At 41.0% G+C, this 25,554-nt stretch overlaps 1 protein-coding gene across 6 annotated transcripts in view; it reads left to right on the top strand.

Moving 5' to 3' along the window:
* LOC125888716 (latent-transforming growth factor beta-binding protein 4) overlaps nt 1-22,142 on the top strand; it is a 47,001-nt gene extending 24,859 nt beyond the window's left edge. For 2 of the 6 annotated variants that reach the window (XM_049576243.1, XM_049576239.1), the window contains 25 exons: nt 81-254; nt 861-992; nt 1,660-1,785; nt 1,877-1,990; nt 2,363-2,482; nt 3,036-3,149; nt 3,568-3,687; nt 3,777-3,896; nt 4,233-4,352; nt 4,507-4,632; nt 4,802-4,927; nt 6,079-6,201; nt 6,453-6,584; nt 6,712-6,837; nt 7,216-7,359; nt 8,121-8,393; nt 9,030-9,101; nt 9,218-9,346; nt 9,681-9,821; nt 10,197-10,349; nt 11,704-11,829; nt 12,208-12,370; nt 12,616-12,923; nt 13,349-13,501; nt 15,625-22,142. In XM_049576243.1, the coding sequence (XP_049432200.1) occupies nt 81-254; nt 861-992; nt 1,660-1,785; nt 1,877-1,990; nt 2,363-2,482; nt 3,036-3,149; nt 3,568-3,687; nt 3,777-3,896; nt 4,233-4,352; nt 4,507-4,632; nt 4,802-4,927; nt 6,079-6,201; nt 6,453-6,584; nt 6,712-6,837; nt 7,216-7,359; nt 8,121-8,393; nt 9,030-9,101; nt 9,218-9,346; nt 9,681-9,821; nt 10,197-10,349; nt 11,704-11,829; nt 12,208-12,370; nt 12,616-12,923; nt 13,349-13,501; nt 15,625-15,767 (3,578 nt within the window). In that variant the 3' untranslated portion in view covers nt 15,768-22,142. The remainder of the gene's footprint in view (nt 1-80; nt 255-860; nt 993-1,659; nt 1,786-1,876; nt 1,991-2,362; nt 2,483-3,035; nt 3,150-3,567; nt 3,688-3,776; nt 3,897-4,232; nt 4,353-4,506; nt 4,633-4,801; nt 4,928-6,078; nt 6,202-6,452; nt 6,585-6,711; nt 6,838-7,215; nt 7,360-8,120; nt 8,394-9,029; nt 9,102-9,217; nt 9,347-9,680; nt 9,822-10,196; nt 10,350-11,703; nt 11,830-12,207; nt 12,371-12,615; nt 12,924-13,348; nt 13,502-15,624) is intronic. The other 4 variants (XM_049576240.1, XM_049576242.1, XM_049576241.1 and 1 more) reach the window with 4 other exon arrangements.
* The last annotated feature ends 3,412 nt before the right edge of the window (nt 22,143-25,554 follow it).

Here is a 25,554-nt window from a genome sequence, read left to right as displayed (position 1 = left end):
GAGTCAGTTCTGTTACAGTGTCTTGAATGCAGTACATTTAATGACAGGACCTCAGTCAGACGAGTCCCCTCTGTCTTCAGCAGGTGGTCAGTCCTCCTCAGTATCCCGGCCAGATCAGCCAGCAGCCAGAGGGGACTCTCTCCCCGCTCCTGCCCAGCCACAGAGCCCTGAGCGTGGGTCAAGTTCCAGCAGAGACCTCCCTCTGCAGAGCAGACCAGCTGTCAGCCCAACAACCCGACCAGCCCGAGTCCAGCGTGAGTACCAGCAGACTCAAAGCACAGCCTCAGACCACACCGAGTACATGTGTTTATGTATCAGTGTCTGAAGATGAGCATGCATTCAGTGGTGGCATTCAGACCACAGGTCTCCACCACAGTTCTGTTTTCCAATATTATTGAACACTGCAAAGCCGTGAGCACGCCTGAATCTGTGTTTACTTAGTGGAGACATACCAAACACACACCTGTTGTCCACATGTAAACAATTTCCACTGGGGTTTGCTGCCAACTAAAATCTGACTCTGAACTAAGAATCAGACATGTAGTGGGAAAGCTTCAGCCCCAGAAGTCCCAGGTTTATGTCTTTAAATAAAAAAAATCACATCAAAGTGTTAAATTCCTGCAACAGCTTTGTTAGAAATACGAGATTGTGTTTTTAACCTTAATCAGACATCATGATCACAAGCATTATACTAACGTAACCAAATCACAACACTGGAGGCAATTACATCATCAGTTACTGCAAAAAAAATTCCATAAAACGAGACAAACAATGAAACTAAAGATCCCAATAAAAAAAGACCGTGTGTGTGTGTGTGTGTGTGTGTGTGTGTGTGTGTGTGTGTGTGCGCGCCCACGCAGCAGTGCGAGGTGTGTGTGAGAGCAAACCAGGTGTGTGTGGGCGGGGACGCTGTGTTGACCAGCCAGGTGGAAAACACATGTGTGTGTGTGATCAGGGATACCAGCCCAACTCTCAGCGCACATACTGCCAAGGTGAGAACTATTATTAGATTATTATTGATTTTATTTGACTTTTTTCAGGGGAGGACATTTTGCCAAATTTTCTGCTATTTTACAAATAATTATCAGATATTTGACCAACGTTCTCTGGCATTTTTTTTAAATAATGTTTTTGACATTTTACTAAAAGTATGATAGATACTCTATGAGGGTTTTTTAAAAAAAATATATTTCACTAATAATTTTCTGATATTTTACTATCTTTTCATATATTGACAGATTTTTTTTTAATATTTTACTTTTTCAGTATTTTAATTTAATTTCTTCTGAGTATTTTATTCATGTTTTATGGATATGTAAATGCATTGTTTTGGTATCCTTTACTAATATTTTTGTGACATTTACTATTTTTTTGCATATTTTACAGATTTTTTTTAGAATATGTTGCACATTTTTGTCTGATATTTTAGTAATATTTTTCTGATATTTTAATAACATTTTTAAATAAATTTTACTCATGTCATGTTTTCCTAATATTTTTGAGGATTTTTTACTTGTATTTTGGGAATCCTTGACAGATATCTTTGGAATATTCTATTTTTTGTGAGACAGCTAGAATTATTCACTGGTGTGTCATATTTTTTTTTTTAATAATGTTTTGTGTGTGTGTGTGTGTGTGTGTGTGTGTGTGTGTGTGTAGATGTGAATGAGTGTATCCAGTCTCCAGCTGTGTGTTCAGTGGGAGAGTGTATGAACACCATGGGAAGCTACAGGTGTGTGTGTCCTCCTGGATACAGGAGCAGCAGCCAGCAGACTAGCTGTCAAGGTAACGGCCACTTCCTGTTGTGTCTTTATTTGTTCAGGTTGTTTGTGCTTCTTCTTCTTCTTCTAACTAAAAGACTCTGTCACTTCCTCAGACATCGATGAGTGTCTGCAGAATCCCTGCACCAACGGTCGCTGTGACAACACGCCGGGCAGCTACAAGTGTGTCTGTCGCCTTGGCTACAGGCTCATCGGCAACATCTGCACAGGTAACCAAAAGACTCATGATTTCAAAATTCAAATGTTGACAAAAAAAGACAGAAGTTAGAATAGTTTAATTGTTATAATAATCTAGGACCATCCTGTACAATGAGCGCTTTCACTTATGCTACATTAAGCAGTAACAATTTTGTACTTTTGCTTAAGTCAAATCTTGAATTTAAGACTTATGAATTTGAGTCAAGTAAAAATAGCAATACCACTATGAGAACTTCCTCCACCCCTGACTCTAAGTATGTTTTGTTGATAATACTTTAATGTGGTATTGCTACTTTTACTGAAGTAAAACATCGTAACAGTATTTGTTTCACCACTGGATCAGCTGTGTCAGAAATGTGTGTGTGTGTGTGTGTGTGTTTCAGATATGGACGAGTGTGAGGATGCTCTGCAGTGTCCAGGTCAGGAGTGCATCAACAGCCAGGGCTCGTACCGCTGCGTGTCCTGTCAGCCCGGATACAGGCTGGTCAACAGGCTCTGCACAGGTACACACACCTGTTGGTAAAATTACAACTCGCAGTACCACAAAGTATAAATACTCTGGTACAAGTGAAAGAGTAATTATAGTTGCCAGATAAATGTTGTACAGTTAAAAGTACTTGGTATTTTTCTAATGTTTTACAGATAATATTTGGGATACTTAACTTTTTGTCTAATATTTATCTGCTTTTTTGTTAATGTCTTTTCAAAAGCTTACTCATAATTTTGGGATTCTTTACCAGTATTATTTGGATGATATTTTAAATTTCAAATACCAGGAATATGTAACTTGTGTTGAGTGCAAAGAGGCGAATACAACTTATTTGAATGTCAGATTTCTGATGTATGTTAAACTGAAAACACAAAAAAATTATGACTTGTCGGTTTATTTATTTATTATCTTATATGTCAGAGAAGAGTGACACAAGTGAGGGTTTTATTACCACACAGCACACTTCACTTTATCACAACCAATGTCAGTGATTTGAGACTATCAGATTTATTGATTTAATGAATGAAATCTGAGTCTCATCATTCTGTCATGATGACTATTTGCAGACATCGACGAATGTCGCCAGGCTCCCTGCTCCAATGGTCGCTGTGAAAACACACCAGGAAGCTACCGCTGTGTCTGTCGTCATGGTTACAAGCTCCAGAACAACACCTGCACAGGTGTAGTGAGGAAGGGGTGAAAGAAGTACTCAGACTAAACAAATGAGATATATCATGTTCATTTTTGCATATTTTACTGATTATTTTTTGATTACAATTTTATACTTAAAATTCTCAAATTTTTGGCTCATGTTTTTGCATATTTTGGTAATGTTTTTCAGATAATTTACAAATATTTTTCTGCATATTTTACTGATATTTTTCATATACTTTTCAAACATTTTTCTGATATTTTCACATTTTTTACAGATAATTTTTCTTATTTTTTTTTATTTTAGTAGTGTTTTATGCTTCTGGTCTTTTTGACAAGCTAACTGGCTGTTGCTTCATATTTAGAGTGACATCAATCTGAACATTGTCAAATGTGAAACTATTCCCTTAATGAAATATTAGCGTGTGTGTCTGTGTGTGTGTGCAGATATAGATGAGTGTGCAGAGCCGTCTCAGTGTCCTGGTCAGATGTGTGTGAACACTGTGGGATCGTACCGCTGTGTGTCCTGTCGACCAGGATACACACTCACCAACAGACGGTGTACAGGTACACACACAGACACACGCACACACACACAGCACTTTGAATCCCCTCGTCGTTGAACTGTGCTGAACAGATACACTACTGTTTTGCAGATGTAAATGAGTGTGAGAACAGCGAGTCTTGTCCTGGTCAGCGGTGTGTGAACACTGAAGGGTCTTACAGCTGTGTGGACTGTCAGCAGGGATACCACAGCGTCAACGGAGTGTGTGTAGGTCAGTGCTGGAAGAAGTATTGTACTAATACCACACTGTGAAAATACTCAATTACAGGTAAAAGCCCTGCATTCAAAACCTTATTTGACTAGAAGTATGATTTGTCCACTACTTTACTAATATTTTTCTAAAATTTTAATTATATTTTCTGATATTTTAGTGATAGTTTTTGTGTATTTGATTAATACCTGTCATGTCATCCATCTTTATATACAGTCTACGGTGGAAACACTGATTACATTGGGCTAAAGGAACCTTTTAAGATCTTGAATAGATAAAGACATTCATGCTTCCCAGAGGATGAATTGTAATGTTTTTTTTGTATGTGTATGTCAGATGAGGACGAGTGTGTGCAGGCCTCTCAGTGTCCCGGTCAGCAGTGTGTGAACACTGTGGGATCGTACCGCTGTGTGTCCTGTCAGCCTGGATACAGCAGCAAGGACGGCTCCTGCCAAGGTAACACACAGACACAAACACACAATGTTTCCTGACCATCACTGACATAGTCTCAGTTTAGATCAGTGATCAAAGTTGAGCAAAACAATGTGTGCATTCAGGTGTTTTCAACCAATCAGTGACAAGTATTCAGACAGACCTCTCCTGTCTGTAGATGTAGATGAGTGTGCCAGCGCCGGGGCGTGCGAGGCAGAGCGGGTGTGCGTGAACACCATTGGCTCGTTCAGGTGTGACTGTCAGCCTGGGTACCGAACCTCCGGCCTGGGAAGACAGTGCAGAGGTAAGTGGAGTTCACTGCCTGACAGGAACGTCAACAACATAATAAACCTCAGGCACACTTTGAAACATTTAATACATTTAAGTGTTGTAATTATTGTTTGTTAAATGTGTGTTAAAGACATTAACCTGTGTGTATTTATATGTGTGTGTGCATGTGTTTGTGTCCGCAGACATTAACGAGTGTTTGGAGGGAGATTTCTGTTTCCCCAGAGGAGAGTGTGAAAACTCACTGGGGTCCTACACATGTGTGTGCTCTCAGGGATTCACACTGAGTGACAACAGGACCGCCTGCATCGGTGAGTGAGTCACCGCCTGAGTGAGTGCACGTAGTGCCGTTGTTGTTAACGTGGATCCAAACAAACACTGTGGAACTCTGGGGGATCATTTAATCTGTTTTATATCGCTCTGTAGTTTCTGCCTTTGAATCACAACAACACATGAAGGAATGTCAGTGTGACCGCCTCCTCAGAAGTTCTGTTCCAGTCAGAACCATAAATATATTCAAGGCTGTGTAGTCACACACAGCTGTTTATCATCCGCACTGATCCACATCCTGCATGTCAGAGTCTCTGCAGGCAAACAGATGTGACTGTGGTTCTGCTGTTGGATGTTTGTGGTCCTGACTGAGATGTTTGTAGTTCCTTTGTTGGATGTTTGTGGTCCTGTTGTTGTATGTTGGAGTTCTGTTGTTGGATGTTTGGGGTTCTGTTGGAGATGTTTGTAGTTCCTTTGTTGGATGTTCGAGGTTCTGTTGCAGCCATTTACAGTTGGGTTGGTAGAGGTCTGTGGTTCTGTTGTTGTACGTTGAGGTCTTCTTGGATGTCTGTGGTTCTGTTGTTGTTTGTTGGGGTTCTAGTATTGGATGTTTGAAGTTCCATTGTCAGATGTTTTTAGTTCTATTGCAGTCATTTAGAGTTGTGTTCTTGGACGTCTGCAGTTCTTTTTTTCTGTTGTTGGATGATTATGGTTCTGTTGTTGGATGTTTTTGGTTCTGTTGTTTGATGTTTGTGGTTCTGTTGTTCTGTTGTTAGATGCTTATGGTTGTGTTGCAGATGTTTGTGGCTTGGTTGTTCGATGTCTGCAGGTCTGATGTTCTTTTAGATGTTTTGTGGTTCTGTTGTTGGATGTTTAATTCTGTTGCAGTCATTTATAGCCCTCTTGTTGGATGTTTGAAAACCTGTGGTTCTGTTGTTCTGTTGCTGGATGTCTTGGGTTCTTTGTGGTAACACAGAGCTCAGTGTTCATCGTTCATCTTGCTCTGCCAGCGGTTCTCAGGTCAGTCTTTTCCTCCTCTGCTTCTGCTTTTAGAGCTGATGTAATGGTGATGTCATGTTTGGCCAGTCCTTGTGACGACGACATGTGTATATATGGACTGTGTGTGTGTGTGTGTGTGTGCGTGCGTGTGTGTGTGTGTGTACATGTTCTGACGGCCTCTCTCTGTCTGCAGACGTGGACGAGTGTACGAAGTCTGGTGTGTGTTTGGACGGTCGCTGTGTGAACACTGAAGGCTCCTTCCACTGCCAGTGTCAAACTGGCTTCACCACCAATCCAGAGAGAACTGCCTGCCTCGGTACACACACACACACACCCACACACACACACACACACAAGCATGTTTGCATTACTGAGCAGACGCCAAATTTAATCCTGAACACTTTCAAGGTACTTGTACTTTCCTTGAGCATTCCCATTGTGTTACTCTATACTTCTACACATCTCAGAGGGAAACACTTCAGTTTTTACTACAGAATAACATACATATAACCACAAGACAACAAACACACTGTAAACGGTACACTCTGTCCTCTCTTTATCTCTCAGACGTTGATGAGTGTGTCTCGTCCGGCGGCTCAGTGTGTGCATCACAGCGCTGTGAGAACACGATTGGCTCGTACCACTGCCTCACTTCCTGTGAGCCGGGCTACCAGGTCACACAGACAGGCAACTGCGTAGGTGAGTCTGACTGCATGTCACATCCCTGAAACATGTATTTGTGATAATATGTTTGTTTGTGTTTTTCACTGTGTGGTTATAGTTCTTCTACTGCAGTAAAAGATCTGAATACGTCTCTCTCTTTCAGACATTAATGAATGTGCCAATAAGACAGTGTGTGGACGTCACGCCTACTGTCAGAACCTAATGGGAACCTATCTGTGTGTGTGTGACCAGGGCTTCACCTCCACCCGCGACGGGAAGGTTTGTGTGGGTAAGTGTCTGTCTTCAGTTTTTATAAGTAGTGTAAAGCCTTTAGTGTCTCCAGAGGCAGCTGTCTGATAAGGTCCCCACACAGAAAGGTTGCAAAATGCGGGAACAACGCTAAGTCAGACTTTATGTTTGAAAACAAAAAATCTGGAGGTGTGGAGTTATAAAGAAGTGAGCGTACCAGACCTCTGCAGCCTGCTCTGCTGTCAGGATACCACACTGCTGTCAGACGGAGAGGTGCATTGTGGGTAACGTAGGTTTTAACAAAGAAGAAACGTGTGAAGTGATAAAAGACAATATCTCTGGTCCTGCTGCATTGATTTTAATCTTTTTTTTTGGGGGGTGTGATGATAAATGATTGTTCTGTCTCCTTCTCTCTCAGATGAGGACGAGTGTGTGTCTATGCCCGGTGTGTGTGGTTCTGCTCGCTGTGAGAATGTGGAGGGATCCTTCATGTGTGAATGTGACAGACGGGGAGAAGAGTTTGACCACACCACAAGGCAGTGCGTCAACACGGCACAAGGCGGTACAACAACGTTATTTTACATCCGTCACTGTTTTATTAGTGTGTTTATGTACCATGTTGCATGCATTCTCCTATCCATGTGTATATAGCTGGATAGATAGTTTGTTATTTATCCCAGCAGGAAACTTGACAGCAGCTTGGAGTAAAACACAATGCAATATTCATTCATGTTCCGTAACCGCTTGTCCTGTTGGAGGTCGCGGGGCTGGAGGCAGGGTTCACCCTGGACAGGTCACCAGACTATCACAGGGCTGACACATAGAGACAGACAACCATTCACACTCACATTCACACCTACGGACAATTTAGAGTCACCAGTTAACCTGCATGTCTTTGGACTGTGGGAGGAAGCTGGAGCACCTGGAGGAAACCCACACTGACACAGGGAGAACATGCAGACTCCACACAGAGGGGCTCCCCCACCCTGGAGTTTGAACCCACTACCCTGCGTCCAAACCAGGAACCTGCTTGCTGTGAGGCAGCAATGCTAACCACTGAACCATGACACATCAGCTATTAACAATAACTTTAAATAAGAACAGAACAGAAAAGGCTGCAGTGAGAGTCTCTCTCCATGGGATATTTAAAAATAGCTGCTTTGTGCATTTAGTCCTTCTCAGGCAAGCTCAGGGGTTTAGTGTTGCTGTAGCCCACAGGAAGTGAGGATTAGAATATATGACCTTCACATAATCCTAACTTCCTAACTTACCATATTATTATCTTATTTTAAACTCATTATATTCTCATTTTTTCTCCTGCAGCAGGGATGCTCCCAAGCTCCACCTCCATCTCCTCCTCGTCGTCCTCCTCCTCCTCGTCCACCTCCCATGTCAGTGTGGTGGAGTTGGCTCCAGTGCTGCCCCCACTCCCTGCAGCTCGTCCTGGCGAGCTGAGGGAGTGTTACTACAACCTGGCTGAGCGGGGAACCTGCAGCCTGCTGGCCACCAACACCAGCCAGCAGGAGTGCTGCTGCACGGTGGGGGAGGGCTGGGGGCTGGGCTGCCAGTACCACACCTGCCCCACCGCTGACACAGGTGAGACGCCAGGCACACTGGAAGGTATTCCAACAAACAATCCAAAACCCAAAGACACCCATTTTACTCTGATATAGAACAGGAGAAAGGATTTATCTGGGCATCGAGATGAAACCATGTTTGAAGATTCCCATAAAGTGTAACGAAAATACAATGCATGAAAATAAGCGTACACACTCTGCATTAGACAACCTGGAGTTGCAGCGTACATATTCCAGGTATTAAACTGAAAAGGGATAGTCAATAACAATAGTAGGGGGGCGGGGACAGATAAAAGACGGAAGCTGCCAAAACCAAAAGTAAATAAATGAGTTGATAAATAAATGTTTATGCCATTAAATGTACCAAAAATGATATTAAAAATAAACATAGGCGTTGATTAATTGATGAAAAGTGACAAATTGATTTCTGTTTTCATGTTTGCATTTATTTTTAATTTATTTAAAATGTATTTTAACATTTATTTATTCATTTTCAAATGTATTTATTTATATATTTGGTACATTTAATGACAAATTAATTTATTTATCAAATAATTTATTTATTTTTTCATTTTGGTGGCTTCTGCCCTCCATAAGAAACACTTAAATATGTACTCATCAGTTGTTTTATTCCTTTTTTTGTGTCTCTGTGCAGCCGAGTTTCTGTCTCTGTGTCCCAGTGGGAGAGGATACGTTACTACTGGACCAGGAGCCTTCAGCTACAGAGGTAAATATTTATACATAGAGGTCAAATTGAAATAATCAGGAACACGGTTTGTCTCACCTCCAGGTTTGTTTGTACCAAACATTGGAATGATCCTTTTTTTTTTCTCTCTCTGCCAGATGTGGACGAGTGTAAGCGTTTCCAGCCGGAGGTGTGTAAGAACGGAGTGTGCGTCAACAACATCCCTGGATACAACTGCTACTGCGCCAGTGGATACGTGTACAACAGCACCCTGCTGGAGTGTGTTGGTACGCACAACACACACACACACACACACTGTTTGTTCTTCTATACATGGAGTTGCAGGAAGAGTAAATGGAGTCTTTTCTCAAGCGCGTTCCAAAACCAAAACACAACAGCAAAAGTTTAATGAATGGATTAAACTGTGCACTTTTCTGCTCTACTGTACAATGCTAATGTTGGCGTACTCGGCATCTCCAAGGCCAGTCTTTGTTGCTCAAACAGTACAGAGACGAGAAAATGAACAACAGGACACTGTCCTAAAACTTTGTGAGTGTACAGTAACTGACTGTCTGTCTGTCTGTCTGTCTGTCTGCCTGTCTGTCTGTCTTTCTGTGACAGATCACGATGAGTGTGAGGAGGAGAGTTGTATCGGAGGACTCTGTGTGAACACAGTGGGTTCTTATTACTGCAGCTGTCCACATCCTCTGGTGCTCGACGACACTCAACGCAACTGTGTCAACTCCTCCCACCTCACTGTGGGTAAGACACCTGCCTTCATCCTCCTCTTGCTCCTCATTTGCATACCTCACCAGAGTGTACGGTGTGTGATGGTATGCACTACAAAATAACGTACAAATGTAGCATTTCTATGGTTTGCAGAAACATTCAATGCTGACATTTTTTTCTGGTGACTGGGTTGCTGCTTTTACAGAAATCTAAAAACAACAATATGCTAATTTACAGGGGCTCTGATTTACAGGAGCAACTCTGAGCAGTTGGAGATTTAAGGAAGTTAACTGTGTCCTTAGAGTTTTAATGCGGGACTTTTACTTGTAACAGAGTATTTCTACACTGTAGTATTGCTACATTCACTCACTTAAAGCGTCGTCCTCTCTCTGGTTGTCTGTGCTCCAGATGAGAACCTGTCTGTGTGCTGGCAGCACGTCACGGCAGACCTGGTGTGTCAGAGTCCTCTGCTTGGAGCTCAGGTCACCTTCATGGACTGCTGCTGTCTGTACGGGGAGGGCTGGGGGATGGAGTGCGCCCTCTGCCCCTCCACTGACTCTGGTGAGTACCTCACTTTACCACAGAACACCACCATGTGGACAGACCAACCTGCATCAGGTGATCAAAGCTGGGTCACAGGAACAAGAAAGAGTAACAGGAGGGCCTTTAAAGGGCCAGTTTGTGTGTACACAGATACTGATACAGGTGTCGCAGAGAGAGTTTTCCAGTTTAAAACTCAAATTCTGTGTGTTTGTGTAACTGTGTCCACAATAAGGACATGAACCAGGCTTCCATCACAATGTAATGCAAATTAAACCACATTAAAAAGGAAATCAATTCAGATGTTAGGGGAAAAAACAGTATCATCTCTTTGGGGGGGAATTTGAATTAAAAATGACTCAAAATAATTGAACCAAAATGTTAAAACATGTTCACAACTGATTCAATTAGGACAGACTTTTAGCATGACATCAACTTTCTGTACTCACGAAATCACTCCAGTCTTGGCCAATAATCAGGAGTCCTGAACTATTAGCAGCAGAGATGTGGTGACAGTCAGACAGAGAGGAGACAGGACTGCCCTCGACTTAGAATTAGTCTTAGAAATAGTTGCCTGCATGTTCCTGATATGAATGTAGTGATTAAATGATATATTTTGGTGGTTTGAGTTGAAGGTGTGAGAAAGAATAGTATCAGTAACATTGTTAACACTGTGCTACATTACAGAGAAATACAAACCGTACTAATGAACCTTCATTAATATAGGCCTATATTTTATCTCCAAGTGCACGTCACACACTGAGCGAGCCGCCTGTTAATGACGCTGTGGGCTAATGGGCATGTAGCTACTTCCATGTTTCAGATGATACGTCATGTTTGTAGTCGACCAATGAAGATGAGTTTACATATCACCTTGGGTTCGTCCTTCACCTTCTCAAAATGATCCCACACTTTGGATTTCCTGCCCGACATGTTATTAACTAGCCTGTGGAATAACCGCAGGTACCAGCCCTGGAGATTAACCTGACTCCTGTCTGACTGCTGAGCGTGGACACTTCCTGTGTCTGTCCTTTCAAAGTAAAGTCACACATGGTCCAGTCACGTGGGTTTGGATTTATTTTGACAAGGTACATCTCCTAATAGAGTTTCATGTTTGTTTGTTTGTTTGTTATTTCCGACTAATTACCTTTCTCGTCGACTAACATTTGGTTGATCATTAGGGGACGGCCCAAAGAGGAGATGTTTGATAATCACTGTGACCCCATTCAGAGATGCTGTTTCTGAATAAAGTAAAAAAAAACAACGTTTTGAAGGACGTTGTGCACAAAGACCAGACCTGGTTCAGAGTATTAAAAAGTAAATGTGAAGGTTATGTTTTATAGATCAACATGAATAACTCTCTCCGTGTGTGCAGAGGACTACAGCACTCTGTGCAGTTCGTTTCTTCCTCCCTTTTTGCCGGAGGGTTTTCCGGACTTTGGAGCTGAAACGGGAGTGAGACCAGGAGCTGGACGAGGACGAGGAGGAGCCAGTGAGCAATGTAACTAAAATATTACACCTCAAATAATATAAATGTTTTTTTGAATTTTATTTATGACTGTTTTTCTTCCTAATTTCTTCAAGTTATTTATAAATATCTGAGTGAGTTTAAATGAGTTTGTTTATTTAGCTTTTATTTTTTTGATTTTTGCTGTAATGTTTTTTCCCTTATCTCCTTCCCTTGTTTCTTCTCCTTGTCTCTTCTCTGTTCCCTTTCTTCTTCTTTTTCCTCTCCTCTCATCTTCTCTTTTCTCATCTTGTTTCCTCTTCTTGTCTCATCTCCTTTTCTTTCTTTATTTCCTTTCCTCTCTCACTTTCTCTTCTTGTCTGCTTTCTCCTGTTTTTCCTCTCCTCTCCTCCCCTCTCCTTGTCCCCTCAGCTCCTCCATACTTCCCTCCCTACAGTACGGACTCCTTCCCTCCGCCTGTGCTTCCTGACTATGACGACTACTCTCCAGCAGGAGACAGCAGGTCAGGTTTCAGAGGGAGGACACCTGCCACCTTCAGCCTGCCAGACAGTGGATATCCCAGGTCAGAGTACAGGTGAGGACGTCCGTCGATGTTTTTAAAGATGTTTTATATCCCTGACATGTTCTTAAAGTTGAAATGTTTAAACTTCTTATTTTTTCTGAAATTCCACATTCATTTTTTTGGAGAGACAAATAAAACCACAGAATATGTATTCATTTGAGAAACAAAAAGAACCAAAGAATTTGTGAACTTTTATCTTGAGAAAATCACTTAAGATGATTAATCTATGACCCTCTGTCTGTCTGCCCGTCCCTCAGCACTGGTTACTACTCTGAAGGAGACTTCAGCCCCCCTGATGGCTCCCCGCCCAGGCCTCCATCCTTACACCTCCCTGTGGACCCCAGGGCCGAGAGGGCATTTGGGGCCCAGCCTCCTCCTCCATCACGACCCGACGGGCCTCCTCTCAGCCTGGCCCCACTGCCTGGCGCTCCCTATGAGGTGGAGCAAGAGGAGGAGGAGGAGGTGGCGTGGAGGCCGGGCCCGCCCTTCCCTCCGTTCACTGAGAGGGGCAGAGGAGGTGGAGGTGGAGGAGGAGGAGGGGGAGCACCGAGGAGGGTGTATGAGAGTGAGTGGTAACTCTTTATTTTACAGGTCTGTATTTTCCAATATGTTTTGCAAAAAGAACAATAATGATTTAGCACCAGTTAAAATAAACAGAGACAAAATTTAATGATTTTGATTAAGTTGACTTCCACAAATATTAATTTATTATTGGAAGCGTTACTCGCCATATGAATTGTATTTGTAAAAGGAAACGGGTGTTGTATATTTGCACATTTCTTCACTTCATTGTTAATAAATTTGATTTCACTGATTAGGAGTCACACAGATAAACACTAATTTCACAATTAGTGAAAAAAAATGGCATGGGATCATGCAAACAATGATCTTCTGCGGCCGACCACCAGAGGTCAGTTTTTAAAGGGTTAATACTTTTTGTTAAAGATTAAAAGAAATCTCATGTCTTCTTCCTCCTCTCTCATCTTTCAGGGCGTTATGAATCCTACGCCGGCCTAAGCACAGCAGAGGACTGTGGGATACTACATGGCTGCGAGAATGGCAGGTGTATCCGCGTCGCCGAGGGTTACACCTGTGACTGTTACCATGGATACGAACTGGACATGACCTCCATGACATGTATAGGTATGCACAGACAACTGCTCTGACAGCTCAGAGTGGGAAAGGGAGACATGTAGTTATTGGTAATATGATCATTAGTATATTATCTTGACTTGAGCTTATGCACTATGCAAAGAAGCAGAGCTGAACCTGTGATGATTTCTGAGCACTGTGACTTAAAAAACAGGCATTTATGAAAATCACAAGTTTATTTATTTGTTTTTTATTATTGTTTTTAATGTTATGTTAATTATTTATAAAGTTTTTTATATTTGACGTCACATCTGAAACATGTTCCTGAGCCTTACTTTCCATATTCTCAAGGGAAAAAAAAGATATTTATATATGGTATAAATTATGATATTATTGCAGTTTATATAAATCCTACATGCAGTATATACTGTATAAACATACACATACCTGAGGTGGAACCAAGTCATTGTTTTGCAAGTCACAAGTGGGTCTTAAGGCCCCAACATACTCGGGCGGAACGTACGCGGAACGGACTCCGCGGAGGTCCGCGCGGACTCAAATCGGACGTCTGCAAGCCCTGTGCGCACAAAGCTCAGATTTTACGACCGCGTGGACTCCGCTCCGTGCACCAGTGACTGCTCGGCATGTATTTTTCACATTGCGGGTATTTTTCATGGACATTTTAACAGGAAAATACAAGGCGGAAGTGTGCTCGACTATGAAAGCCCAAATGACTGCGGACATTCCTCGCGGAGTCCGTTCCGCATATGTTCCGCCCGAGTATGTTCGGGCCTTTAATTATTTACACACAAGTCCCAAGTCCTAACCTTAGTGCTCTTCATCATATGAAATACCCTTTTACCAACAAGTGAAACATATATGATTTACAAAACACATGAATGTTTGTTAAATTTGTATTTATTTGTTAAAACAAGTTTGTTAAAAAGGTTCCTAGCTGTGGGACGTCGGTGGCTTGGTGGATAGAGCAGGCGCCCCATGTACAAGACTGTTGCCGCAGCGGCCCGGGTTCGAGTCCAGCCTGTGGCCCTTTGCTGCATGTCACTCCCTCTCTCTCTCTCTCTCTCTCCCTTTCACACTTGACTTTCCTATAAATGAAAGGCAAAACTGCCCCCCCCAAAAAATTACCTAGGGGCGTCGGTAGTGTAGTGGATAGTGCCAGCGCCCCATGTACAGAGGCGATGCCTCGCTGCAGCAGTCGCAGGTTCGACTCCGGCTGGCAACCATTTGCTGCATGTAACTTCCACCTTCATGCAACTTCCAACCTCGTTCAACTTTCAACTTCCAACTTCATGCAGTTTCCACCTTCATGCACCTTTCAACTTCGTGCGACTTCCCACTTCGTGCAACGTCCACCTTCATGTAACTTTCAACTTCGTGCAACTTCCCACTTCATGCAACTTCCACCTTCATGCAACTTTCAGCTTCATGCAACTTCCACCTTCATGCAACTTTCAACTTCGTGCAACTTCCCACTCCGTGCAACGTCCACCTTCATGTAACTTTCAACTTCGTGCAACTTCCCTCTTCATGCAACTTTCAACTTCCAACTTCATGCAGTTTCCACCTTCATGCACAGTTCAACTTCGTGTGACTTCCCACTTCGTGCAACGTCCACCTTCATGTAACTTTCAACTTCGTGCAACTTCCAACTTCATGCAGTTTCCACCTTCATGCACCGTTCAACTTCGTGTGACTTTCCACTTCGTGCAGCGTCCACCTTCATGTAACTTTCAACTTCGTGCAACTTCCCACTTCATGCAACGTCCACCTTCCTGCAATTTCCACCTTCATGCAACTTCCACCTTCATGCAACTTTCAGCTTCGTGCAACTTCCCACTTCATGCAATTTCCACCTTCATGCAACTTTCAACTTCGTGCAACTTCCAACTTCATACAACTTTCAACTTCGTGCAACTTCCCACTTCATGCAACTTCCACCTTCATGCAACTTTCAGCTTCGTGCAACTTCCCACTTCCCACTTTATGCAACTTCCAACTTTTTGCAGAAAGAACCATCCATTATATGTAAATTTCGACCTTCACATGTTGCTTATTGTAACTAACCAGCGACAGCATGTCAAGTTACATAATCATAACCGTGTTTTGTACATCGCCATAAAATGTGACGTCATTTTGTGTGTGTGTGTTTACAGATATAAACGAGTGTGAGGCTGGCATCACATTGGACTTCCCGTGTGTGAACGCTCGCTGTGTGAACACCGAAGGCTCGTTCCGCTGCGTCTGCAGGAGAGGATACGTCATGTCCCGCAGGCCAAACCACTGTGTGGCTGCATAGACCAGACCAGACTGGACTGGACTGGGCTCGATTAAACCAGTATAAACTGGTCTAGACAATCGAGACTGGACTGCACAACAACAGACTGGGCTAGACTAGATTAGACTAAAGCGGCTATGGGACCTGATTTGACAAACTAGATTATACCAGGTTAGGATGAACTGGGTTTAAAATAGTCTAGATTGCACTTAACTGGGAAAGGGTGGACTGGGCACCAGTTACACAAGGTCACTCTGGATAAAATACCAATTTAACACCGCTTTTTAGCTACAGTTTCTCCACGTCTTTGCAAATTTCAACTTGTTTTTTGTCTTTATATGTGAACACGATATTTCCTTGTAGATTTTTCTCAGATTTTTGATGTCTAGAGAAAAAAAATATCTCTGGAAACAAACAAAACTAACTTTTGTTGCAACAATCCAGGATAAATTAATTGTTTAGTAAAGTGACTGTAAACATGATTAACTAGCTCAAACTGAAATCTGAATTCTCCTAAATGTTTTAATGTGAGGAAATATAATGACGTTGCAGAAGTTTTGCATACTTTTCTGTTATGCAAAAGAGGATAAAACTATTTTTGAACATATTTGTGGAGACAGTGTGTAAGCTTTAAAAATAGGCTGTATGGACTGTCTCTTTCCAACATTCATCATTGTAAGGACCCAATATATTAGATTTTAATCTGATTTTTCAATATATAAAATATACACTTAAACATCCTCAATCTTATTGACAGAGCAACAACACATATAAATCAAACATTCTTGACCTCAGTTTCTCTTTGTCATCGCCCACCTGTCCAAAAAATACAAGAAAAAGATAAAAAATGAACAATGATTTGAGTCAGGAAATTATTCATACAGTCACTTTATTACACCATTAGTTGGTCCTAGTGTATAGTCTGCTCTATCACCCCATACATTATCTCCTCACATAAAGGTCTACAAAAATGTGTCGAACAAGTTAAAAAACAATGTTTAAACTTTGATGAAACCCCACAGTGTCTGGTCAGTTTAAACCAGTCTAGCCCTGTTTAGCACCAGTGGTTGAAATCAGGCTAACTCCTCAAGTAGACTCCAGGCCCGCTCTGTTTAGCCTCCGCTGTGAACCACGCTGTGCCAAAGTTCATCTTTATGTTCTTTATGATGACCATGACTCTTTCTGAATGTTTACTGCGTTGAAGTTAAGTCTGGTAGGTTGTTCCCAGCGGGAGAAAAAAACGTGTTTTGAGACATGTGAAGTAGAAGAAGAAAACAGTTGTGTGTGTATTTTTTTTGTTTGTTTTAGGAATCCAACCAGGCTGCAGAGAAACACTGAGCTCACATCAGTTTGAAAAACAGCAACTTTACATTTTAACCATAGATGGTAAAAAAGAAGTGGACGTAGCCTCCGGGTCAAGTGAAGTCAATGCTGACGTGCCTTACAGCTACATTCTTTCTAATGACCAGCAGGGGGCAACTCAACTGGTGGCAAAAACAAATTCAGTTGTATAGAAGTCAGTGAGAAAATAAACCTACTTCCCACTTGATTTATTACCTTGACAAACCTTTTCCCAATTAATTTATGGCCTCAGTCTCTAGTTTCAAGTCCTCTTCAATACAGCATGATGTTCATTATGTGATGGCTCCAAAATAAAAAAACAAGATGGCAACAAAAACAACTCAAAACACCAAACTTGAGGCTTTAAAACTATGGATGTATAAATAGAACCACAGTGTTGGAAGCAGGGCCCAGTTCATTCCTATGAAAGCTGCTTAGTCACGCATGAAGCCAAAAACGTTTGATTTCACGGGTATAAAATTACCTGGATTTTCCTCATCACGGGGCCAATAGAGCTATAGAGACTACTGCTGACTGAGCGGCTAACCTCTGGTTTTGTGCTCCCAAACTTAAATGGGGATAAAATTATTTAAACATGCGGCTCTTCTAGACTTTAAATATGTTATCAGACTGTATGGATCAAATTCGGATGGTGAAGCGAGTCATTTTGTTGGGGCTATGATGCTAAAAAATGTATCCACTAATTTACAGAGGCCCGTTTGGGGTTCAGTAGTGTCACGTGATGGACCTGAATGTTGTAATGCCACCGTTTGCATCATAACTTGGCTACTACGAAAATTGGCCTCAAAGCCAACGCTGTTTATTGGGGCTTGGGCGTAGCAATGTGTATTCTCGACAGCTCCACCATTTCTTCCAAATATGGTCATTTCTGGCTACAGAAAACCAAGATTGCAACGGACAAAATGCTGAACTCTAGGCTATAGAATGATGCCCACAAACCAGTGGGTGACATCACGGTGGCTACGTTCATTATTTTATACAGTCTATGGGTTTAACTGGATAGAAAACATATGGAACGACATTAATAAACACCAGGTTTACTGTTTACACAACCCCAATTTGTTCAATGAAACAAAGATTTGAAGGGCATCATCTGCAGACATAAGACAAAATATCATCTAGCTTTAGAAATATTAATGAATTAATTATTTGAAGTAAAAAATAAATACAGCAATGATACCAAAACAATGCAAATCAGTCATGTATTAGCATTAGCATGGTAGCTGTCCCATCATAAACAACAGATCTTTAACCATCAAGAAGTAACTAGTGTTTTGTTGTTCCTCATCTAGAAAACTACGGTTACCCAAGTCTCCTGAGGAAATGTTGGCATTGTAGGTTTTTGCAAACCACTGAGACATTTGTACATTATTACGTAGCGGATACACTAAAACTTAACCCTATGGTTGATGTGTGGATTAGTTCAGGCACAAAAACCACTTGGTTGCAGTTAGAAAAAGATCATGCTTTGGCTTAAACTACCTGATTTTGGGGGCATAATCATGACAGGAAAAACTGCAAAATGTCGCTATGAAACACCCACGTTTGATGCCTAAAAAGCCTCTGGAAACTGAGTCACAACTCACTTTGTCATTTGTCTCAAACAGTGGTCTGCAGCTTGGCAGCCATCTTGCCTAGCTGACTGTCCACCATCCCCTCCACCTCCAGATGACAAAGTCAGCTCATATACCACATCACTTTTAAAACATTGATAGGAAACGTAGAAATGTTACTTATTTGTGGTTTGCATGAATGTGCAATGCCAGCGTTTTCTTCTGGCAACTGGGCTGGGTATGTTGTGATGAAATTAAATTTAAACGTGCATCAGTAACGAGCCATCCACTAGCTAGAAGCTAATTGCAAAGGTACCAATTGCTGTGAGCTCATGAGCTAACCCAGCATATTCGTTAGCATAGACGTCGTTCTACTTACAAAACTCATTTTCTCACTGGGCTGTAGCCACTGAAATACTGACGGGATGAGTCCAAAAACCTCCAGCTGAGTAATTTTAATTGCTGAATTATATATTTCAGAACAGGGCACCATAATAACTCAACATTGACCACAACTTCAGAACTAAGTCTGTGCTTGGATGTGTACTTGCTTAAGCGCACCTTGTAGCCGACTTGTCTTCTTCAGTTTTTATGTCCATAAACATCTTATAGCTTCGATTATTATTATTTTTTGTTTGTTTGTTTTAATCGAAGAAGCAGAGGCATCCTTTGTTCGGATGAATCAAGCAGGAGAATTTCACATTGATTCAAAGATGTGAAAGTTGTGCATTCGTGGGAAAAATATATGAGACTTTTACTCCTGGAACCAGTGGTGCCTGAATTAAATACTCCTACTTTTCATCTACATTTTCTGGGTGTAAATACAAAATTTAAAATCCTGCTTATGCCGTTAAAATCCTTCAAATAAGGATTATTAATTAGGATTTTCTGTGACTGAGATATTTTGACCCATTACAGATGTGATTTATAAATTACTTCGACCAGTTATTCAAAACGTCTTTTTCTCAGTATGCAGTATGTACATTTATATACCCTGACAGAGTTTTATAATCAAGACTGTCTCTGTGATAAACTAATTAATCAGCAACGCCATGATTTATCTTCACTAAACCAAATTCAGCGAACTATGAATGTTTATATTCTATAATTTTCTTATTGTCAGCAAATTTCATGCAGATTCAAACCAAAACATTGTTTCCTACCAACAAGTGTTTTATATGCCCTCTTTATCACCATTACCACATACACTGTAGTTTATTTCGACTCAATCCCACACACACCGTCCTGCTGCCAAAAATATTCACCAGAGCACCAAATGCGGATTAATCTGCCGCTGAAAACAGTCCTCAACAAATGCACTATTTCCATCTGTTTGTTTAATAAAAACTACAGTGAGCGTCTGTTTTGGGAAATTACTAACAAAACTTTTTTTTTAATAGATTTACATCTTCTGCATCTTTGATCTGCGCATTAAATTTGTTGACGATAGAAAACATATACACCAAATTTGATTTAAACATTACCTTAAGTTGACTTTTTAAATATCTAGTCACCAGAAAAAAGGTTGATGTCGTACGTTTCTACAAACCACATATATGTTACGTTTGTACATGATGTGACATTTCAACAACTGGTTAATGTCTGATTAGATTTAAGACTCATTTATCCTTTACATGCGAAAGTACAATAAAACGTTGACTAAAAGCCTAGTCCCTTTTACTAGCCCAGTGTGGCTACACATTTTGACAAATAAATGCCTGTCTCAGTTAGACGCCTGGTCTGGTTGCCAAGCAGTTACTTTTTTTTTTTAAGTCAAGTTAAGTTAAGTTCTTTGGATGTATGAGACCAGGTTGTTGGCTCCCTCAAATTATGTGTCCGTTCCTCGATTACCCTGTGAGTTATTCATATTGCATTAATCCGTAAGGGTCCTCAGATCAAACGAATCAAAAGGGTTTTTCATAGAAATTAAGTTTCAAGTTGTGAGTATTGTTTTAACAGGATAAAGTGCTGTTGTGTCTGGTGCCGCGTGCCGTAATCCTCGAGTGCCACTCTTTCTCTGATGTCTGTCAGGGGTAGATCAAGTAATATTCATACTGGTTTAAATAAACAATTTGATTATATTACCCAATCTATGCTGACCAACAGTTTTGTGTTAAAGGAATTAAAGCCCTGTCACAAATATAGGCCTGTTGATTTCAGGGATTTACGCAAATAATAGCCCGGACTATTAATTCAAGTTTTACAGTAGAAATGTCCATTTCACATGTTGTAAACATCACTGCCCTCATACTTCATGTTTACTTTATGTTGGCATAGATACAGCCAATAGATGGCACTAGAGGGCAGAGTTAAAATTCCACAGAGCGACAAAGGAGCTGACAGTGGAGGAGGTCGTATCAGTGCACCTTTAAATGGAGGCAGTGTTGTTAACCGTGGTCTTCTGTATGATATCACATCCCGACGTGTGTACGGAGAATTATTTTCACTATCTTACCAATTCGTTCCTTTCCGTCATAATTTAAATTTATTTGACGTCTCCTATGGTCACATCTTGCTTGAACCATGCTATACTGCCTCTATGATCTCCAGTGGCACTGGAGGCAGGGTATAGACAGAAGGCTCCGTTCGTCTCTGTCTTAGTATTAAACGTTGAGCATGAATGAACCCTTAGGCACAAAAACAAATTGGTGTTTTGGTTTTAAAAACATGATCTTTGTGGCACTATTTTCTCTGGACAAATAATTAGAGGCCCAAAAAATTACCCACGTTTGGTGGCTACAAACCTGCTCAAAACACTGAGATGTCTTGGTAAAAAACAACTGCTTTTCCTGGCACTTTCCCAGATGGAAAAACAGCGAAGCGTTTGCTGCTTTTTGGTCTTGAACAGTGGTCCGCTGCTTGGCAGGCGTCTCTCCTTGGTGACACGCCATCCATCATCTCCTCCACCTCCCAGTGACAAAGTCAGCTCATATACGTCACTTTAGAAACATTGGTATGATCCATGTCAAACGTATAAATGTAACTTAGTGGTGGTTTGCAGAAGCGTACAATGCCAGATTTTTCTTCTGGCGGCTGGGCTGGGCTGAGGCTGAGTTGATTAATTACTGACATGTCTGTACTTATACTTGGTGGCTTCCTCTCCTGAATGTCGTGGAGGCTGCATTCAGTCATACTGTGTATATAACAACATTCCTCCACAATAATCCTGTTATATTGTTACCAAATGAATGAAGCTGTTACAGCCTGTACGAGAGCGTGTTGATTGTTTTTTATCATTAACTTTCTGATCTAGTTAACATGCAGAATGTGATCACCTAAAGTTTGATGTATAACATGCACTGTATCTGCCAGAGACCAGCCTTTTGTGTTCACACAGGATGTTTTGTACATTGTTTAAAATTTCAGTCTCTGGTGTTCTTTTTTTTTAATTGTTCATTTTTATGGTTTATGATTCACTTTTTTATCTTTGTTGTTTGTATGACAAGAAATGAAAATATATTTGCACACACTTTTATTGAAACCTGTCTGTTGTTGGTGTTTTGTTCGTGTTTGTTAGGGCAGGGAGCTGAGAGGATGTGAGAGACTGCTGGTTTGAATCCTCTGACTCCAGCTGGTGAAAGTCAGGTCAGGGAAGAAGTGAGGCAAGGTACTGTCAGTCTGACTGTATGAACTAGTTGACTTCTATTTCAGTATAACATAGGGATCATTTTTTTGTCCCTTGTTCCTGAGCAGAGTCCTTTCTTCCTCTTAGATCTTTATGACAGAAACAAAAATCCATAATTTACTTCATTCATACGGTCCTGTTAATGGATCTGTTTTCAGCTCTGTTCCAAATAAGTCTTGTACACTACCATTCAGGAGTTTTGAATCAGCTGTTATAATGGTGTTTTGTCTTTTAGTCCATCTGTCCTTTTTTCATGAACAGGATATCAAGAACTCCTTGATTGTTTTGTAAATTTGGCACAAACAGGGCGCCCACTAGCTCACCTGGTAGAGCAGGTGCCCCATATAAAAGGCTGAGTTCTTGCCGTAGCAGCCACAGGTTCGACTCCAACCCACGGCCCTTTGCTGCATGTCATCTCCCCTCTTTCTCCCCCTTTCACACTGTAGCTGTCCTCTCAAATAAAGGCAAAAAGCTCCCAAAAAATATCCTTAAAAGAAATAAAAATCTGGCACAAATGTCCACATGGACTCAACAATGAACTGACTAAAACTTGGTGATCAAAGATCAAGGTCACAGTGACCTTGCGTCCGTCTCATTCTCATGAACATGATATCTCTTAAATGCCTTTAGGGTATTTATTCAAATTTGGCAAAAATATTCACTCGAAGCATAAATTGATAAGAATTTGGTGGTTAAAGGTCAAAGGTGAAGGTCAGTGTGAGCTCACAGAACACATTTGGCCGTAACTGAAGAATTCATATACTAATTATGGAAAAACTTCACACAAATGTCTGATAAGCTATACTGATGAAGTGATGACATGTTATATCCAAAAATATTGAGTTTGTTTTGCTCTGGGCCCTCTGCAGTCCCCACAGTGATGACACTGACATTTATTTATTACTATTATTATTTTTTCTATCTTTTTTTTTTCAGTCCAGAAAAGGGTAAGTAATGATAAGATATTTATTTTTCTTTTTTGCGGATAATGTTGGCCAAAAAAAGTTTATCTCATATGTGTGAGATATTGAGATAATATCTCCTGCGTGGGATATAGTATATTGTACATAGGAAATTTAAAAAAAAAAAAAAAAAAAAAAAATCGCCTTGCTTCTCAGGGCTTAGGTGTGAGTGACCAAAACGGTGCAGTTGGTCTCTAAATATTTAATTTTTTGGGGCCCTCTGCAGTTTATTACTGTTATTTAAATCCTTTACTTAAGTAAGAGTACTTATACTACACTGTGAAAGTACTCCATCACAAGTAAAAGTACTGCATTCAAAACCTTACTGAAGTGAAATCAGCTGAATGTAGCGTATGAACTTTAAGTAAAAGTAGTGAGTGTGCAGTAATATGTTCCCTGTCATCTTTAAAGTAACTAAAGCTATCAGATAAATATAGTGCAGTCAAAAGTACATTATTTACCTCTGAAATGCAGTGGAGTAGAAGAATAAAGGTGCATAAAATAGAAATACTTAAGTAAAGTACAGGCATCTTAAAATTGTACTTCCAGCGCTGTGTTTGTCCATCATTTACTGGTTTAATTTATTGTTCTTCGAACAACATTCAGTTTGTTGACACTTTATCTGCACCAGCATGCTGCTAACCAGCTTGTGTTGTATGTTGAGTCACCTCAGGTGATACTCGCGTGCTAATCGCCTCTAATCCTCCACCTGGCTCCATAACCTTAATGCCTGCAATGTAGATCCAGGCCTCTAAACCACTTTACATTATAGGCCAATCTGTCCACACACACACCCACGCATAGGAACACACACACACTTTCACCCTTAGGCAGCATTAATGGGATTATAGAGGTTCACCCAGTACTGAGTCTGAAACTGTGAGCCAGCGGAATATCAGCTTTCACTTTCACAGAACGGCCCGTACACACACACACACACACACACACACACACACACACACTGCATTACCAACTGCCACCGCTATTCTGTCAATTTATGACCTAATACAACAAAAAAAAAACCTCACATAAGTTTAGGTCTAAAATGAATAAATAAATTAAAATAATTAAATAATTCTGTTTCATTTCCACAGACTAATAATACTCTTTTACAAGTAACGGTCCTGCATACAAAATCTTACATAAGTACAAAAGTATCAGCATCAAAATACACAAAAGTTCCAAAAGGAAAAGGAATCATGATGCATAATTATATTTATATTATATTACTGCATTTTATTGATGCATTAAAGTGTTGATCACTTAAATGTTCTGCATTAGCATGTTGCTAACAAGCTGGTGCTAAGCAGCATGGGAGGAATCTGCAAAGTAACTAAAGCTGTCAGATAAAAGTGTAACATCTCCCTCTGAGATGTAATGGAGTAGATGTATTAAGTAGAAAAAAGGGAAATGCTAAAATAAATTCCAAGTGCTTCAATAGTGCCAAATTATGTGAATTTAGCGTAAATTCAGAAGATACATTTTTAAATCCATCTTGTCCCTGTGGAGTATTTCAACGATGTGGTTGTAGTACTCTAACTTGCAGGGGTGGAGGTGCTGTGAGGTGAAGGCAGCGTTGACTCAGAGCGGCAGTGACCCAGATCTGTTTGAGGTGAGTGGGTCAGCTTGTGTGTGATCGCTGTGTGAATCCAGATTTACTCCGTTTATCTCAGGATATTTTTACTCAGATTATCTGGCTGCACTCAAGGATCATTTCACGGCTGTATTTATTAAATGTAACAAGGTAGCAAGGTTTTGGTACCAGCCACAGTGACATCACAACGACTGATATTGTTTTCACCTTCAGGTGAGTCTGTGTGTCATCATCATGGCAAAATGTGGCGCTGGAGTCACCTGCTGTAGCAGGAACAGTCCCTCCAAGATGTTGCCATCACAACAGTTAAGGCTTATTCAGCTAATCCTTGTAAATTCTGTGCAACTTAAGTCCAGTCAACTTTAACTACTTGAAACAGGTAAAATCACATGACACTGTAGAGCTTTGTGCAGCGTATTGATTTGTCGGATCCGTCTCCCTCTCTCTGTTTATCATGACACCACTGCTGCGGGGCCGGAGCTCTGTGCCTGGAGTCAAACACACAGCGACAGAGCTAAGTGTTAGCATCACACTGCTAATGTTACTCAACAGTTATTAACGGTTTTAACAACAGAGTCGAGCCGTTTCAGTCTGAGATTATAGCCCAGCTCAGACCAATGATTGACGACAAGACAAAAACGTTTTAGAATGTTTCAGAGACAGGTTGAAGCGGTTTGAACTGGACGGTCTGAGCTCGACTCTAGCTGGCTGG

Source organism: Epinephelus fuscoguttatus, linkage group LG5 (assembly GCF_011397635.1).
Source record: "Epinephelus fuscoguttatus linkage group LG5, E.fuscoguttatus.final_Chr_v1".
Classification (NCBI taxonomy): Eukaryota; Metazoa; Chordata; class Actinopteri; order Perciformes; family Serranidae; genus Epinephelus; species Epinephelus fuscoguttatus.
The sequence above is the reverse complement of the archived record's forward strand: the minus strand, read 5'-3'. Positions and strand labels throughout refer to the sequence as shown.